The sequence below is a fragment of the Amaranthus tricolor genome, chromosome 4 (assembly GCF_026212465.1).
Source record: "Amaranthus tricolor cultivar Red isolate AtriRed21 chromosome 4, ASM2621246v1, whole genome shotgun sequence".
Lineage (NCBI taxonomy): Eukaryota > Viridiplantae > Streptophyta > Magnoliopsida > Caryophyllales > Amaranthaceae > Amaranthus > Amaranthus tricolor.
Window position 1 is genome coordinate 26,899,543 of NC_080050.1, and position 16,173 is coordinate 26,915,715.

General features: G+C 32.9%; 2 protein-coding genes across 4 annotated transcripts; both read right to left on the reverse strand.

Annotated features, from left to right (window-relative positions):
* Positions 1–369: 369 nt before the first annotated feature.
* On the reverse strand, positions 370–2,693 carry LOC130811235 (protein WHAT'S THIS FACTOR 1 homolog, chloroplastic). Its single transcript, XM_057677451.1, has one exon. The coding sequence runs from the start codon at positions 2,437–2,439 to the stop codon at positions 1,219–1,221; it is 1,221 nt and encodes a 406-aa protein (XP_057533434.1). The 5' UTR covers positions 2,440–2,693; the 3' UTR covers positions 370–1,218.
* Positions 2,694–4,580: 1,887 nt separating this feature from the next.
* On the reverse strand, positions 4,581–11,995 carry LOC130811233 (probable pectin methyltransferase QUA2). Of its 3 annotated transcripts, none has more exons than XM_057677447.1 (9): positions 10,939–11,995; positions 9,469–10,211; positions 9,243–9,375; positions 7,746–7,986; positions 7,052–7,265; positions 6,780–6,955; positions 6,352–6,655; positions 5,389–5,527; positions 4,581–5,299 (listed from the first exon to the last, which is right to left on the reverse strand). In XM_057677447.1, the coding sequence occupies exons 2-9, from the start codon at positions 10,191–10,193 to the stop codon at positions 5,141–5,143; spliced, it is 2,091 nt and encodes a 696-aa protein (XP_057533430.1). In that variant the 5' UTR covers positions 10,194–10,211; positions 10,939–11,995; the 3' UTR covers positions 4,581–5,140. The 3 variants fall into 3 exon arrangements, with proteins under 3 accessions (XP_057533430.1, XP_057533431.1, XP_057533432.1); XM_057677448.1 differs by having other exon boundaries at positions 9,469–10,332; positions 10,939–11,982; XM_057677449.1 differs by having other exon boundaries at positions 9,469–10,463; positions 10,939–11,982.
* Positions 11,996–16,173: the final 4,178 nt, after the last annotated feature.

A 16,173-nucleotide genomic window follows, 5' to 3' on the forward strand; every position in this document is an offset into this window, starting at 1 on the left:
CTATAAGCTTTTTGGTTAGATTTAATAGTTAATTATTTGAATTTTAACTAATCATCTCTATTAGTCTTTGACTTCTACTCGCTTTAAGCTACAGTGAGTTTTGACTTTTTGATTTACTTTTTTCTCAATAGACAACTTAAAAATATCTGTTTATCAAACCTTTTCATTATAGTCAACTTATGCAGTTAATAAATCAGTCATTACAAGTTTTAGGTAGTCATCAACAACTATAGCCTATAATTTCGACCAATAATTATTTACCAACAAGCCCTAAAACTAGAAGGATGATAATATTTTGCTTCAAAAAATAGAATGATAATATTTTTCTGATCGCTATGTATTTAAAACAGGGTCACTAACTATGTCATCAAAAATTATACATTTCACAAAAACTCCATTTTATACAACATTGTGAAGTGTTCTTTCAAGTTATCATATTCCAAAAAATAGTAATATGTGTTGATTATTACTTTGTATATTGAGATCAAAGATGAAGAATACAACAAAGTGTTCGAATCATTGTGCAATGTCTCAATCAAATCCTAATGGCAAGATCAAAGCCGGTGAGTTGTTAGGTGCTCCATTTTGCATTGAGGCCGAACCTACAACCAATACTCGAGAGATAGAAGTCCATAATTGCACCGTCTCGTTCCACATTAGAAGCTCGCACATCAGCACATCAATTTATACTTATTCTACTTATGTCAAACACCCTTCTAAATACATCCCTTCTCTATTTGTTGCATTGTGCCAATGTCTCAATGCCGATGTGTTGTAAGGTGCTCCGTTTCTATTGAGAACGAACCTAAACCAATACTTGAGAGATAGAACTCCGTAATTGCACAAAGTCGTTCCACATTAGAAGCTCGCAAATCAATAAACCTAACATGATTAATACTTATTCTACTTATGTAAACACCCTTCTCAATGAATCTCTTTCATATTTGTAAGCAGAGCAATAATCTCCAATTTAAACTCATTTTTGACTAAATCAAAGCAAAAGTAACATAAGAAATGTACTTTTCTGAATGACCAAATAAGCAAATAGAAAGATAAAGACAATAGTTCAAAACTATTCAAAAGACAGTAGTATGCAAATGAAACAACAATACAACGGACAGCTGTTACCAATTCGAGATTATGAAATAACGATCATTTATCACCATCATTTATCACAAGGGTAAAGTTGCGTACATATTGATTTCCAAACAAATGGCATTAGGGTAATTCATCATGTTGTTGCATCTGAGCATACCTATACAATCTTTCATTAAAAACAACTTGAGGATCTTTTTCAGTCAAATTCCCATTCTCATCATACCCATCTTTCAAAAAAACAACCCAATTCATCTCAGTACCAGCCAAATAAAATGATCTAGGCTGCTTCAAAAGCATTTGATAAGTATGTTTAGTAAGACTAAACTCATCCTTAAACTCCGCTATATGATGTATACAAGCTTTCTTCTCCAATGTCAAGCTCAAGAACTCATGAATAACTCCAACTCTATACTTCTCCCCCTCTAAATTTCCCAATTCATGCTTCCATCCATCCGAATATGGCGAAATCAAAGGCAATGTATTCAACAAATTCAACTTCCTCATATCAACATCTTCTAATCCTAAGGATTTACCATGTTTGATTGGAAATTTGAATGCCCTTTTAACCTTCTCTTCATCAACCATAAATTCCTTCTCTAATGCACTCACTGCTAATGTCGAATCCCATTTCAACAATTCGAGGATTCTACTACCGTTTTCTTCATTTACAACATGAAAATCATTTGGGTATTTCAAAACCCAATCCCTAAAATCATCAGGAACTCCAAATAATGATCTACAATGATAAATCTTGCTTAATGGCATTCTGTGATCTTTTGACATCATTAATAGTTTCTTCACAGTTTTTACCCTTTCCAATTCCATTAAGCCCATGATTTTTTTCTCCTCCTCAAGCAAATTTTCCATGAATTCAGTAAAACCCAACCACATTTTATTGTTATCATGACGGTAAATTTCAAAGATAAGGGGGTGTTTGGCAACATATTTGGTAACTTTTCTTCCACGGGGGAAACCCAATTCTCTGTAAAGTTTTCCAGCATCATCCAAACGGAGAATATGTTCAGGTTGTTTGGTGAGATATTGCTTGGATCGGATTAAAAATCGGAAGGAATTATCTCGATAGACAAGATTTTCAAAGTGGGTAATTAGAGAAGAAGGATGTTGAACAAGGGTTGTTCTAGCACTGGGTTTTTTTCGTTTTTTCTTGAATTTTTTAGGGGTTTTTGTGATGAGAAAAGAGGTGGAAAATTGGGAGGTTTGGAGGAGAGAGAAAATGGAGTTTTGAGGGAATAAAGGAGAAAGAAAAGAGTTTAGGGTTTTGTGAAAATAGGGTTTTAGAGAGTTTTTGGCTATGGTGGTGAAAATGTGCCAAACCATCATGGGGTTTTTGGGGAAGATGACTCAGTTTGGGGGTTTTAGGAAGAGCACCGAAATCGCAAAAGGAAAAAAAATAAAGACATAAGAAAAAGCACGACAGACAGGATTCGAACTCGTGACCTAGAAATTTTGAGAGGACTATCTTTTTGTTTGACTTTTAAATATTTGACCAAATTTTTCCCAAATGAATATTTTTAGAGTATAGACATGTAATCATTTTGTACAAGATGAAATTGATTTAACAATTAGCAAATTAATTATTAAAATTAAACTAGTTGAATAGTCAACATCTCCAACCAATGCACTAAACAAACAAATTGATTGGTTTTTCGTGAAAAAAATATAAATGCTTCAATTTTTTTTCCTAAAAAATAATCTCGTACATTAAAAAAATCAACCTTACAACAAAAGGAAAATTCTCTAATCTTTTGGTACTGTCTATGTAAAACATGAAGAAAATTATCTTTATAGTGGAAAACTCTATGTACCCGACTAAATTAAAAAGTGGGCTATTAAGTGGTATATATTTGATTGTATTTGACAAGTAAAAATATTATTATTTTATACCTTTTAAAATTATTTAAATTAAAATAATACAAATTAAATTCATATAAGTCTCAGCTATAAAGTAGTAGGGTATTCAAAATCGAATATCGAATATCAGATCATATCCAATCAAGATACCTAAAATGCGATCTAATTCCGTTCCGTTTTATCAATCCAAATTGCCTGCTTCTCAAAAGTGGATATATTATCATGTTTTAACCGAAAACCAGACAATCGCATGGGATATTTCCAATGGGGTTTTTTATGAACACCCATGTAAGTAGCATATGAAGTACTTGGGCCATATTTAATGTTTGGCCAAATACACACGCAATCGGCAATTCAGACAATAAATCCTATGTTGTGCCGTAATGTAAGACAACTACTGTTGCACCAACCTTTAATATCCAACCACCTTATGGCTATTAGGACACTCTCGCCGTCTCTCTTAACACAATTTTTGTAGTCTTACTATAACCTGTGACTTCAGAATGGGAGAATTAGAGGTGATTAAAACATATATTCAACATCCCTTAGAAAAAATGATATAATTAATAATTTAGAATTTATAATTGTGTAAATAACATGGACACAAAATTCGATGTCAAATCGACCCGAAACATCTTACCCGAATGAACACCTCTATGAGGGATTGACTTTTTGGCTCAATTTTATAATTAAAATTACTAATTTTTGTGAGCCGAATACACTAAATATATACTCAAAACGCAATTAAACACCTAAATGTACACCTCTACCGACTTTACCTATATAGGTATGCTTTAAAAGCTTGTACATAGGTCCTACAAATACAGCAAATTTTATTTCTTAAACAAAGCCACGTCACGTTGTCTAGTTAGCATACTTCATAGAAAAGAGACAATTACAACAGACATGTACCACCTGAGTGAACAAAGCAACCTGTTTATAGTTTGGAGCATTGATTTAGTTTATCTGATTGAAAAAGACTTGAAACAGACAATTTTCCAACCACACTTTACATTCAGTGATAAATAATAAATTAATTAGATTCCATTATAATTAATAATTAATAGGTAAAGAAAATATATCCATTACTTTAAAGTGAGTTATGTAATATGTATTAGGCAACTGTTGAAGTGTCTGCTACTGTCCATATGTGAGAAAGATAAGAGTATACAGTAACTCCTATTAACAATTGGTTTTACTAATAAACCTTCTTTAAACTTGTTATAGATTTCAAATCAGAGCTCGATTTATTGTTCCCCTTCAAAACTGGGGCGGGCATTTAATAAAAAAAAAACCACTAGTTAAAGGTCTCTTAAACCCGTTTAAGTTTGCGTGGTTAGATGCGAGCTTGCGGTTTCAACTTCAATCAGTCCTTTTAGCTGCAAAAATCTCTTTTTTCAAGAAGTTTTCTGAGGATCTTTCTCGAGTCAAGGGACTCTTAAGTCGCATCCTTCTTTATGGGTATGGAATGCCGCATTTCTTACCTCCCCGAATCCTGATCATAGTTTACTATGAACGGAATACATCGGATATGATGATAAGTTGATAACTATCAGGTATAAAAGCTAAACAAACCTTATAAAAGGAAATAAAAAAGTTGCAACCCGTGAAACCCTCTAACTTATCACATAACATTATAGTACTAGTCTTTCAAGAAAACTAGCCAAATTTGGTCTGGCAATTGGCATATAGCCAAAACATCAGCATAACGATAACCAGACATAATAAATTTTCAAAATAATTACCCAAAGTATTGTGTTACAAGAGTTGCATTACTAATGAATGCCTTTCCATTTAAGTTTTCTACAATGAATAGAAAAAAAAAATTACTGTAAATTGCGACCGCAGCATGGCTACTGCGGTCTGGTCCTTTTGCTTATTCTGGTAATAATCGTATAGCTTCGAAACGAGACCAAACACAGAACGCCAACCCTATACTTGACAATCACCGTCCCTGTGCCTCAATCGTGTAATTACAGTGGTCATATGGCAGCCTTACGGCTCCATACGACTTTTTCACTGGCATATACTAAAACTAAAATAACGTATATTGAATTTCTTCGTGTTTCAAAAAACTGTAGACTTTGAACCTCTGTATCGACTTGTGTCGTGGTATAATAATTCAATATATAATCACATGAAATCGGAAGCTATCCTTTCGGCTTGTAGATCACTTTGCATGCCTCTTGAAGAAAGGCTTCTGGCAAACGAGAAGCTTCTCGTCGTTGTTGCTCTCAATTTCAATAACCCGAGCTTCCCATTTTAGATATGCTACAAGCGGTCTCATTGACTCGATTAAAGTAGATTTATCGCGGAAAATTACCCATCCCTGAGCCAACACTGTGTTAGCCGCTTGCTACAACGTTTTAGAAAAAAAATTGGTCGAGAAAGCATAAAAAGGAGATGATGTATAATTACCTCAGGCCGCAGTATTCGATCAATCTCGACAAATATATCAAAAGTATTACAAATTCCCTCGGAACGTTTTTCTAGAGTGAGTAGACCATCAGCATGCACCAAATCATAAGTTCGCGGGTATGTCGGAAATGCTTCACACCTACAAAATTAGGAATCAAATTTCTTTAGCACAATTTCAAATGATGCCTTATTACAGTGGTACGATACGATCCGAGAAGCTATGTCCACATACTAAGTATAATGGCAAACTATTAAAGTCTGATAGTTCGGCAAATAATTTGCTTTTGAATTCGTGATCAGCCAAAAATGGCCCAAAAATAGCAAAAAACCGAACATAAATTGCTTTTTCCAATTTGTGATACGTGAGAAGAATAGAGAATCATGTGACACCAGGCCAGTCCCTTGGTGTTTAGCTCCCAATAGTAAAGATTTGGCATAGGAGTAGAACAAATGAGGAAAACTAACAGCTTTCTCATTATGTTTTGATCATTACGGAAAGTAAATGAGTCGAACAAAAACCGCTTTGGGACAGCATGAACCCTAATGCTCAGCGGGCACAAATCATCATTATCGATGTCCATAGATCTGTTTCTCTCCCCCACTCCACCCAACCCTCATTAGTCATTGTCCGATCCTTTTGCCAATTATAACCGAGGTTATAGATTCATTAGAATGTTTGGAATGGAAACCTATCCATACCTTTGTGCATTTTGTACACAAGCAGACATAGGTGTATTCTATGTTACTCAGACTCCTTGATGCTCATACATTAGTATGGCACTTAGACACTTCAATTTAGGCATAAAATTAAATATTTAGATGTATCCGTCTTTTGGGCACGTATTAGACATCAGTACCCGAGTCCAAGTAACAAAGGGTATTTTTTAGTCAAATTTAAATCACATTTAAATCACATTTATCAACTAGATGACACATATGTGTTTAGAGATTTTTCATACTTACCAGTCATGTAATACACCAACAAATCCCCTGTCCTGAATCAAGGGCAAGTAGTTGGGCCCACTTGTAGGTACAACATTCATGACCCACACAGATTTTCCAGTGTCTAGTAACGCCGCGTTGAAACCACCATACCTTGCATTCATATCTAACACATTTCTAAGCATGTTGTAAGGTGGAGACGGATCCTCATCACCGGGTCTTTTTGGATGGTCGGAGAAAATCAAAGGTGAAAGAAGAGTCCAGTAATTACGGATTGCAGAATTCCAATAAGAACTATCCTCAGCCAAGTCTTCGGGATGCAGATCTAGGGAATCACACGAGCGCGTAAACCAATTTTTAGACCGACATCAGAAAACAATCCTCGTATGATTCAGCTAAGTCTTAAAGTCTTAATCTTGCCAAGAAAATCAAGGTAACATTAAACATACCATGATGTTGAAGCTCCTTTCCATTCAATTTAGCCCGAGATGGCCAAGTTAACTTCTCCTCGATGGGAAGCCAAAGGCGGCTATGAGTACCTCCAATGCACATTTGGAGTGGGTGATAATACGGAGTTTCAACGTCTTGACCCTTGCTGCATACAGACGGGCCTGAACCGGGTTTCCTGAAATTCATGCATTCATACAATGACATGTCATTTACTATCACCCTGAAATGGAAACTCTAAAGCATTCTTTCTATTTTTAGATTAGATACCGACCTAGAGAAATAGCAGCTCCTTTTGGACGTCTTCTTCCACACCACGGTTTCATCTTGTTGAGACTGCAAATCCCAACAAAGATTCTCGGCAAAATCATGAACAACCTTCCATCTTTTCTGATTCACTTTATTACGCGCATTGGTAAGAGGTGAAGTCCACACAAAATATCCACCGGGTCTCAAGACTCTATCAACTTCAATCAAGAATAAGCCATCTGCATGAATTGAATGTCTCAAATATCAACAAATGTTGACATTTAGCCTGTAAACTAAAATATGCTGCCACAATTTGTGTCTAAGTTGACTTAGCAAAGCAAATGTTTTTACTACATAGTCGAAGAACCAATCATTGCAGGAAGACCTGTCTCAATTACTCCCTCCGTCCCGATGACATTGCATCATTTGACTCAACTATGTGAGAGGTTTTGGAGTCAAATGATGCTATTTCAGTGGGACAGGGAGAATATAAAGTATAAACATAGAAAAATACATTCTTGAAAAAATTAACATCCTTATCAAGTAATTGTCATTTGAAACTCAAAATGAATGGTGATCACCGTGATTGAAAAGCTCTTCATGATGAAGTGCATTTCACTAACAATCATCTTCCTTCGTTTTCTCTTCAAAAGAGAAATTTAGTCTTGCAAATCGTTCCAAATGGGGAAATTTACTATGCATATATTTTTACAACCTACCTTTGAGATCCCAGTCAATGCCACACCACGCACAGTGCACCATGTCATACGAAAGAGAAGAAAATGGCAACTGTTTGGTAGTCAAAGAACCGATCATTGCAGGAAGACCTCTTTCAAGTGTTAGTTGAACTTGACTACCTGAAGCCTCATAGGGCGCAATACACATAGTCAGTAACTCTTTTGAGAACAGATGCGCTCCAAAGGTACCATATCCACATCCTATATCTAGGATATTTCTCACCTGCACCACAAAAAGATGCCTCATGGTTTGTATTTTGTGTCGAACTTGATAATATAAAAAGGCCTATACCAAAAATGAAAAAAAAAAAAAAATAATCTTTATGGGTAGAGGAGAAGCAATTGCAAAAACACAAATGAATCAAAACTACGCACATAATAGCCGAGAGCTCTGGGCTTGCTGAAGACATGGAGTTATAATCTGATTTGACGTAGACTCAGTGGCGGATCCAAGAAACAAAAGTGATGTCAAATTTTTTTTTATAGTAAAATGCACTTCATGGGTTTCAAACTCTGGTCACTCGTGTGAAAGATCACTAACCAACTCATCTAGAGTATATTAACATATACTACTTGATTTTATTTTGGATTTAAGTGATGTAAAGCTGACCTTAATGACTACACACTAGATCCGCCATAGACGTAGTACACAACTATACATTAATTCATTTCAAATAAAGCCAAAAGATTCAATAAAAATGGCTAATTTGTATGAATCCAGCTGAAGGAGTGTGATGACGATTTCATACTGGGCCTCCTTTGATTAGACACGGAAGATTACAAAGACTTTGTAATCTACTGTCCAACTTATACCAATACTAAGATCTTATCTTGCTGAACAAGGACTAAATATCTGTAGATTATATGAATCAGATGTAACTGAACAACCTTATACCGATTAAGATTGTAAAGCTGCACGACCCTCCCCCACTCCAACCCGTTTTCCTGTCATAAAAATATCCGAAGACAATATGTAAATACTAAAGTTGGATGTTAAGGATACTCCCCTTTGAACACTATTTTAAGTGTATCCAAAATCCAGAATGCGCACAGAATTCACCAAGATATCTCCAAAGTAATCAAAGGAAAAGACGAGACTTCCATCAAATTATGCTTTGCTGAACTAAATTATTGAACGCTAATGCCTTGCACAACCTCTTTCGATGGGCCAAATATTTATAGTTCTTTGATTTTGAATTATAATGGACTATAATAAAATGGCTTATTATTTTATGTGAAGTTGCAAACGATATTTGCAACCAGGGTCAATCGGAAACAACCTCTTCAATATCAACAACAACATTAAAGTGCATAGATCCAACTCCTCAAACCCCACTAAGGTAGAACCCTCTTAATAGCATTGGATAATGGAATGTTTGTAATGCGGTACACAAACCTTGTGACATAGTTATCAGTGAACATGTTGGCCGACAGGAAGGGAAACATAAGTTGAATACAAAAACAGTGAAAATAACATACCCCAGCTTGAATAAAACTAGAAGAGCTTCTTAACCCAATCATTTCCGCAATTTGATGTGAATAGTCCTCAATGTTATCCGACATAAGCGAGTCAGATCGGAAAGAAATCTGCTCTTCGTCTAGCATCATCATCCTGTAATCAAAGTCAAGACGATTAACAATGAAACACAAACAAAACAGCCAATACACTCTCAGTTCGGACCTAAAAGGAGTTAGAGCGGTTCACCTTTTCATCAAGCTTCCCGATGAAAGTACTTCTTGAGCACTAATTTTAACATTAGCTACCCAAATGACATCTCTTCCAGTAGGCCATCTCAGAGGAATCTTGTAATTTACGGGTGGTGAAACCAAGCAATTTTGCTTCAAACTGTGCTCACAAAGACGGTTATATTCATCGCCGTCAGCATATCCTAAAGCAGAACTTTCCGAAACATTATAACAAGGCACAAAGTTTTCATATTCCTCCGAGCAAAAGTCTATTTCTCTCGATTTGTCCTGCCCTAAAGAAAGCTCACTAATGGTCGTAAAATCCGACACAAGTTGCTCTTGGAGTCTTCTATAACTATGGTATATATGACCTCTTGAAGATGTAGTAATCGAGATAGTCCACCAAAACGACCCGGTTAAAGCAACAATCACTATAAACACTAAACTTATTCTAAGGAGATGCAAGATTAACTTGTGCCGTTTTCTTGGACTACCCGCGCTAAATAATTCCGATGTAAACCCATTTTCATTAACAACCAACTTCGAAGGGATATTATCCGAAGAATTCAATCGAAAAGGCAATTTTACTGAATAGCTTTGATCAGACAACGAACGACTAGCTCGAGTATCATCTTTTTCAGATTTTTCTTTCATTTGTGAATCTTCAATATCCCAAGAACCATGATTACCAACTGAAAATCGTCGTTGATCACCAGATACGCCTCTCTGTAGCGGCCTCGACATTTTATACAACCTCCAACCCTACAATGTTAGCTTTTAGAATTTCGAAATCCCAGCAACAACAATACCACAATGTCAAAACCTCAAATCCCAACAGATCAAAGTCGGCTAGTTTAACCAATAGATCATTTCTAGTAGTCGTCTACATTAAAGGCGACGCCCCCACGAGTAAATACCAGCAAAAAAAACCCATCTTATTAATTATATTAAACTACAAGCAGCAAAGTATGGGAACAATATTGGAATAATAGATCCAGAAAAACATCTTCAGTCCTAAATAATCATATAAATAGAAGAAAAAGTAGATTATAATCACCAAAGTCAAAATCATTACTTTTATAAAGACAAAACATAGTGGAGTTCTGATTCAAATGCTTATTAGAAATGGAACAATTAACCCTTAATCAATTCTCTAAACAAGCTTAAGCAAGAAGCAACACCGACACAGTCAACCACAACATTCTTCACTTCACTCATAGTCAAACTTCTAAACTAGAACAATAACCAAATTAAGATCAATAAACATCATAAACACCCCATATTTAAACTAATTGACAATGACCCATTATTAATAACCCACTTAATTAACATAAAAACACTTAATTAATTCATATTCAAATACCCAAAATATAAAAATCAAAATTTGAATCATGAACTAGACTTATCAATCTAAATTCAATCAACCAAGATCCACCATTTTTTAGTATAAAGCAATTTCAAGAACAATAATAATGGGTAGAAAAAGTACCTGAAAATTGAACCAATGATACTTATGAAGAATGAAAAGAACCCCAGAAAAACTTTCACAAGATTGAAAAGATAAAGATGGAGAATTTGGGATTTAACTGGCAGATTTGTCTTCTTCTTTTTTTTGTTCTGCCACAACAATCACACACTCTCTCTCTACTTTCTCTCTCTAGTATGAATTGCAGAAAGACAGATTCTTTAGCTGAAGAAAAGATGGGTTTTTTAAGGAGAGATGTATGAAGTCGTTATACACTTATACTCATTGATTCGTTGAAGAAAATCAAAGAAAAATTAAAAATGCAAATGGTTTTTATTACTACTTTCTTTCTTAGCTTCTTAGCATCATCTTGGCCATTACTAAGCATTAAATGCTCATTGCATAAATGAATAATTTCAGCTCTTTTTGCCCACTCTTACTTTCTCTCTCTAATACTTATAATGTGTGAAACCCAAAATGTTAGTCTCAATAATACGCGCTATCCAAACAATCCCTAAAAAAAGAAAGAATTTTTTTTATTTGGGTGTAAACTAAAGAGAAAAAAAATAATGGTGTGATAGAGAAAGAAGAGTGGATCTATAAAAAGTAATAAAGAATCAATTCATCAGAATTAGATGTCACGAGTTCGATCCTCATCTAACTTTCACTCATTTTAATTTCGAAAAAAAAAAAACAATTCTTGATGATAATAATAAATATACCTATTAGTAAAATAAGTAAAAATTAGAGTAATTAATTAACTGGAATTAAGAAACCCAGATTGTAGATTACCATACTAGATCAGAAAAATGTGGAATTTTAAATAAATTTTGTCACTGTTCCCAGTAAACATACAGTAAATGAAACCCAGGTGCAGCTTTTACACAGCAAAAATGGGAAATCTTTCTCTGTCTTAATTAAGAATAAAGAGTAGTATTCCTATGTTTAATGACTCGGGATTAGCCTAAAAAAGCTCTGTTTTCTTTGAACCTAAGCCATGAATTTCTGCTTTTATCTCTCTATAATAACTAAATCTAAAAGGAAAGAACTCGTTTTTACTCCCCCAATTTCATAAAACTGTGTTTTGACACTAACAATCTATTTCCGGATTTGCCGCTCACTATTAGTGGACTAAATTATTTGACTAGTACTAATGGTGTTCATAGATCATCGGGTTGATTCAGGTCGGTTCAAAATTAAATTTTATATCTATATTGATTTTTATATAATTTTAACTTCATTTTAAAGTCTAACATAGAGTTTAGTTATCAAGTCGGTTGAATATCATGTTGTTGGTTCTGTTTTAAACACCTGTAAACCGAACTAAAGCTATTCATTCGGGTCATCAAATTTGTTTAAATTCAGGCGGTGTTACATCTCCAATTCAGGATTTATGTCGAGAATTGTTTTAGATCGTTGTAAATTTATTTCTGAAGTTGAATTTGGTTATACAAAGTCGAGTAAATAAAGAATGAATTCGTTTTAAATCCTGACTAATTAAAGTTCAAATTTTTAGATTTGGATTAACTTACATTGTTTGGAAATTTTAGGACATAAATAGAGATTTAATAAAAAGCAATCCGTTTGCTAATGTTTTTCCATTTAGAATATTTACTTTAAAAATAGAAAAATTTAACTAAGGTTTTTGAGAAATAGATAGTAGATAATATAAATCTAAATGAGAATTTATTAGATTTGTTTCAATATTATATATTTTTATAATTTTTGTATATATATTTAGAGATATTATATCTCTATAATTGCTTTGAAAATTGTCAAAATAGTGAACTAAAAGATAAAAACAACCAAAGGATTAATATTTAAAGTCACCATATTGGCAAATAGTTTTTTAGGAGATGTTAGGTAAAAATTTAGATCCGTTCATTTGAGTTATTGGGTTGATTTCAAGTTAGGTGTTTCAGATCGATTTAAATTAAATTTTGTGGCCATATTGTTTTTTACATAATTGTAAATTATTCCTAAAATCTAGTCAAATCGGGTTCGATTATAAAATCGGATAAAATTCTAGTTATCGAGTATGCTATGAACACCTTAGATAAAATTATTTGTTACTTCTTAGTTGATAGTGTTTTAGAAAACTAGGGTAAAAGCCAAAAGTAAATGAAATAAACTATTATAAGTAGCTTTTTAATTTTAATTTAAAAATTATTTATCATAAAATATTTCACTGTTTAACCAATTAAATAGCTAAAAGTTACAAGTCAAGTCAAATACAAACGAAAAAAGCTGATTGTCATATACCTCTTGAAATAAGTCTTTAATACTTAAAAAATGCCACTTTTTATTTGTTATGTTAAACTTTTAATTGAAATTCTATACAACTAAAGTTCTACTTGACATTTTTGGGAAATTTAATTAAATCTAAGTGACTTCCCAATATTCCCTCCATTGCTCCATGTAAACAAACAAGAAGTTGAGGGTTTTTTTAATAATAAATAAATTCTCATCATCTTCCCGTGGTTCCACTAAACAATTGCATCCTTATTTAGTGTACAAAGTACAAACTAATGGGTTTGACTAAACTGCCCATTGTAGGAGAGATTTACTGGTAAAGAGTGAACACTAAGACCACCTTAACAAAAGCATAGAGAATGCTATTAGGAGTATTTCAACTCTCCTACCAGATTTATATAAGGGATGACACACACTAAAAATAATCAACATAAAATGTATTGTAAATTATATTCTAAAATTACTTTAAATATAATAAAAAAGTTTTACAAATAAATTACTTAAAAAGTCTTGCTCAAAACCGGCTTAAAAATAGCATCATTTAATATTTAAGGTTCCTTATTTCTGGGGGTCCTAGGCGGTCGGCTATCCGACTTGTGCTCAGAACCGGCATTGTATAAGGGTGTGGGTGATTGTCGGTACTAAATTATGATAATGAGTATGATTTTCAATGCAAATTTTAAAGAAATGTGTCACACACATGTAATGAAACTTTAACCATAAAAAAGTTTTTTTTTCACAATTTTTCATCACCACTTAATATCATAACTTTTAAATGTAATGCACTAGGTTATTGTCCATGCGATGCAAAGTCATGTGAAGTATTTTTTAAAATAATTGTGAAATATAAGAAACTATTATTTTTTTGTTATAATATTGTTAATCTTAAAAATAAAATCAAATATTAATAAGTAAGGTATTCATTCGTTACTTCAAAAACTATTGATCACACTATACATTGTAGATTTGAAGTTAAAATTTTTATAATATTTTCTTTTGTTGAAATAAAATCATTATAGACTAAGACTATTACTTTTATATTTATTATCGATAATCAAATAGGCTGGTGTAATTAGTGATTAACTTATTAAATTAATTGTTATTAACTTATTACAGGGCCGAGTAAAGGCAAATCTGCCTTTTATTTAATTTTTTTAACAGAACTTTTTTTTGTTTTTCTAATTTACTCCAATATGAGGCTGTGTATTGATCTTTTTCACTAACTGCCAGAAAGCAACAAAACCCTAGTTCACGTGAGTTATTGTAGTGCCAAAATGTAGCATCACAAGATTGAGAGGAGTTGATTTCCCAATTCATATCCAAATGGCCAAACCGTATCTCAAATGATATAGCTGGGTAATTTTAAAATTACTCAATGTGGTGTTTAAGAACATGCAGGGCTGTTAAAAAAACCCAATCCTTTAGACCCAACTTGTTGACCCACTGACTCCGCAACAAAAATGTCGGGTCAAACTTTTTAAAAACTTAAAAACTATGGGTTGTGTTATGGGTCAAATATAAATTTTAGCGGGTACCCGATGACCCGCTTTTAAAAGGGGTAATTTTATTTGTAACATTTTAAACGGTCCAAAATCTTCTTTATTTTCAGTTTTATTAGACTAAATTAGACGCGAATCGTACGAAATTCAGTTTTATTTTCAGTATTTCATTTCTAATTATGGATTTCAATTATCAAATCATAAATAAAGAATTTGACAAAGATAAAGTTTAGGTAACCATTTTCTAATTCTCAACTTTAACTACTTAAAAAACAATGATGAAATTTAATCTAAATTTTCAAATTAAATCATAATTTTCAAACATAATATAATTTTATCTAAAATTTATGATATAATTTCAAGGTCATGTGTAGACTTGTTCAACCTGCGGGTTCAAATGAAAGTGGGCTATGTGGGGTCGTGCCTTGTTAAAAATGGCTCATATGAATCAAACTCTTTTCGTCCGGCCAAGTTCAATTCATTTTTAGAGGAGTTCCTGCATTTTTTCATATCCACTCGTCTTATATGAGACTGTCTTATTTAGCTTATTTTTCTAATTGATCACTTTAAAATCATAAGTAATTATTTTAATAAATAAAATATATATGGATCAGCCCAATAGAAATAGTCTCATCATAAGACCATAAAACCGTCTTATTCAAGAATTAAGTATGAAATTATTATTAATAAACTAATTATTTGGAGTCCCTTACTCCCTTAAAAATAAATCAACCTATTATTTATTATGAAATAAATTAACTTAATGTGTTTAATCTATCAGGACATTGCATCATTGCACGGTGACTTGCAACTGGTTATTTAGGTTAAAAAAAATTAATGTTTATACTTTAATTAACTTCGTCCACAGACTCCACACCCAATGGCCTCACATAACTCCCTCCACCTGCTGAGCTTTTTGGGATTTTACTAATTGTTGTCACTCTTTATATATTGAAATTCTAATATTATTTATAATAATTTTAATAACTCTATCTTTTTTACTATTCTCTAAAAAACGTTCTAAAATAAAATTAAACATCAAAATAATATGATTGATGAATTTGATCACCTAAATAATTATCAATATTTAGAAAACTCGCGAATGAAACCCAAAAGAGTGGCACAAAGAGATTTGAATTGGTTAGACTAATCCATTTGAAAAGTTCTCACACCAACATTGTATCTTACAAAAATTTGTGATCAATAAAAACTCACTTATTAAGAATTTTTTTTTTAGCAAATTTAGAATTACATATAAATAAAACATTGCAATAACGTCCTGTTTGGTTAGTGATGTTAAATAGTGGTAATAGGAATGATTTATAGTGTAAAATTTTTCATCAAAAGGTCTATGTCATTCTCATGGTAATGCATTGAAACTTTGATCACAAAAGAACTTTTTGTTTACAAATCTCCATTATCATATAATACCATATCTCCCAATGGTAATGCATTGAAATAAATTTTATGAAGAAAATGAGATGATTGAAGTTGGACAACTATAGTC

Coding starts and splice junctions, on each gene's coding strand:
- LOC130811233 (XM_057677447.1), bottom strand. CDS start 10,193: ATGTCGAGGCCGCTACAGAGAGGCGTATCTGGTGATCAACGACGATTT. Junction 9,376..9,468: donor TCGGGAAGCTTGATGAAAAG/GTGAACCGCTCT, acceptor CTTTGATTACAG/GATGATGATGCTAGACGAAG. Junction 7,987..9,242: donor CTAGTTTTATTCAAGCTGGG/GTATGTTATTTT, acceptor TTTGTGGTGCAG/GTGAGAAATATCCTAGATAT.
- LOC130811235 (XM_057677451.1), bottom strand. CDS start 2,439: ATGATGGTTTGGCACATTTTCACCACCATAGCCAAAAACTCTCTAAAA.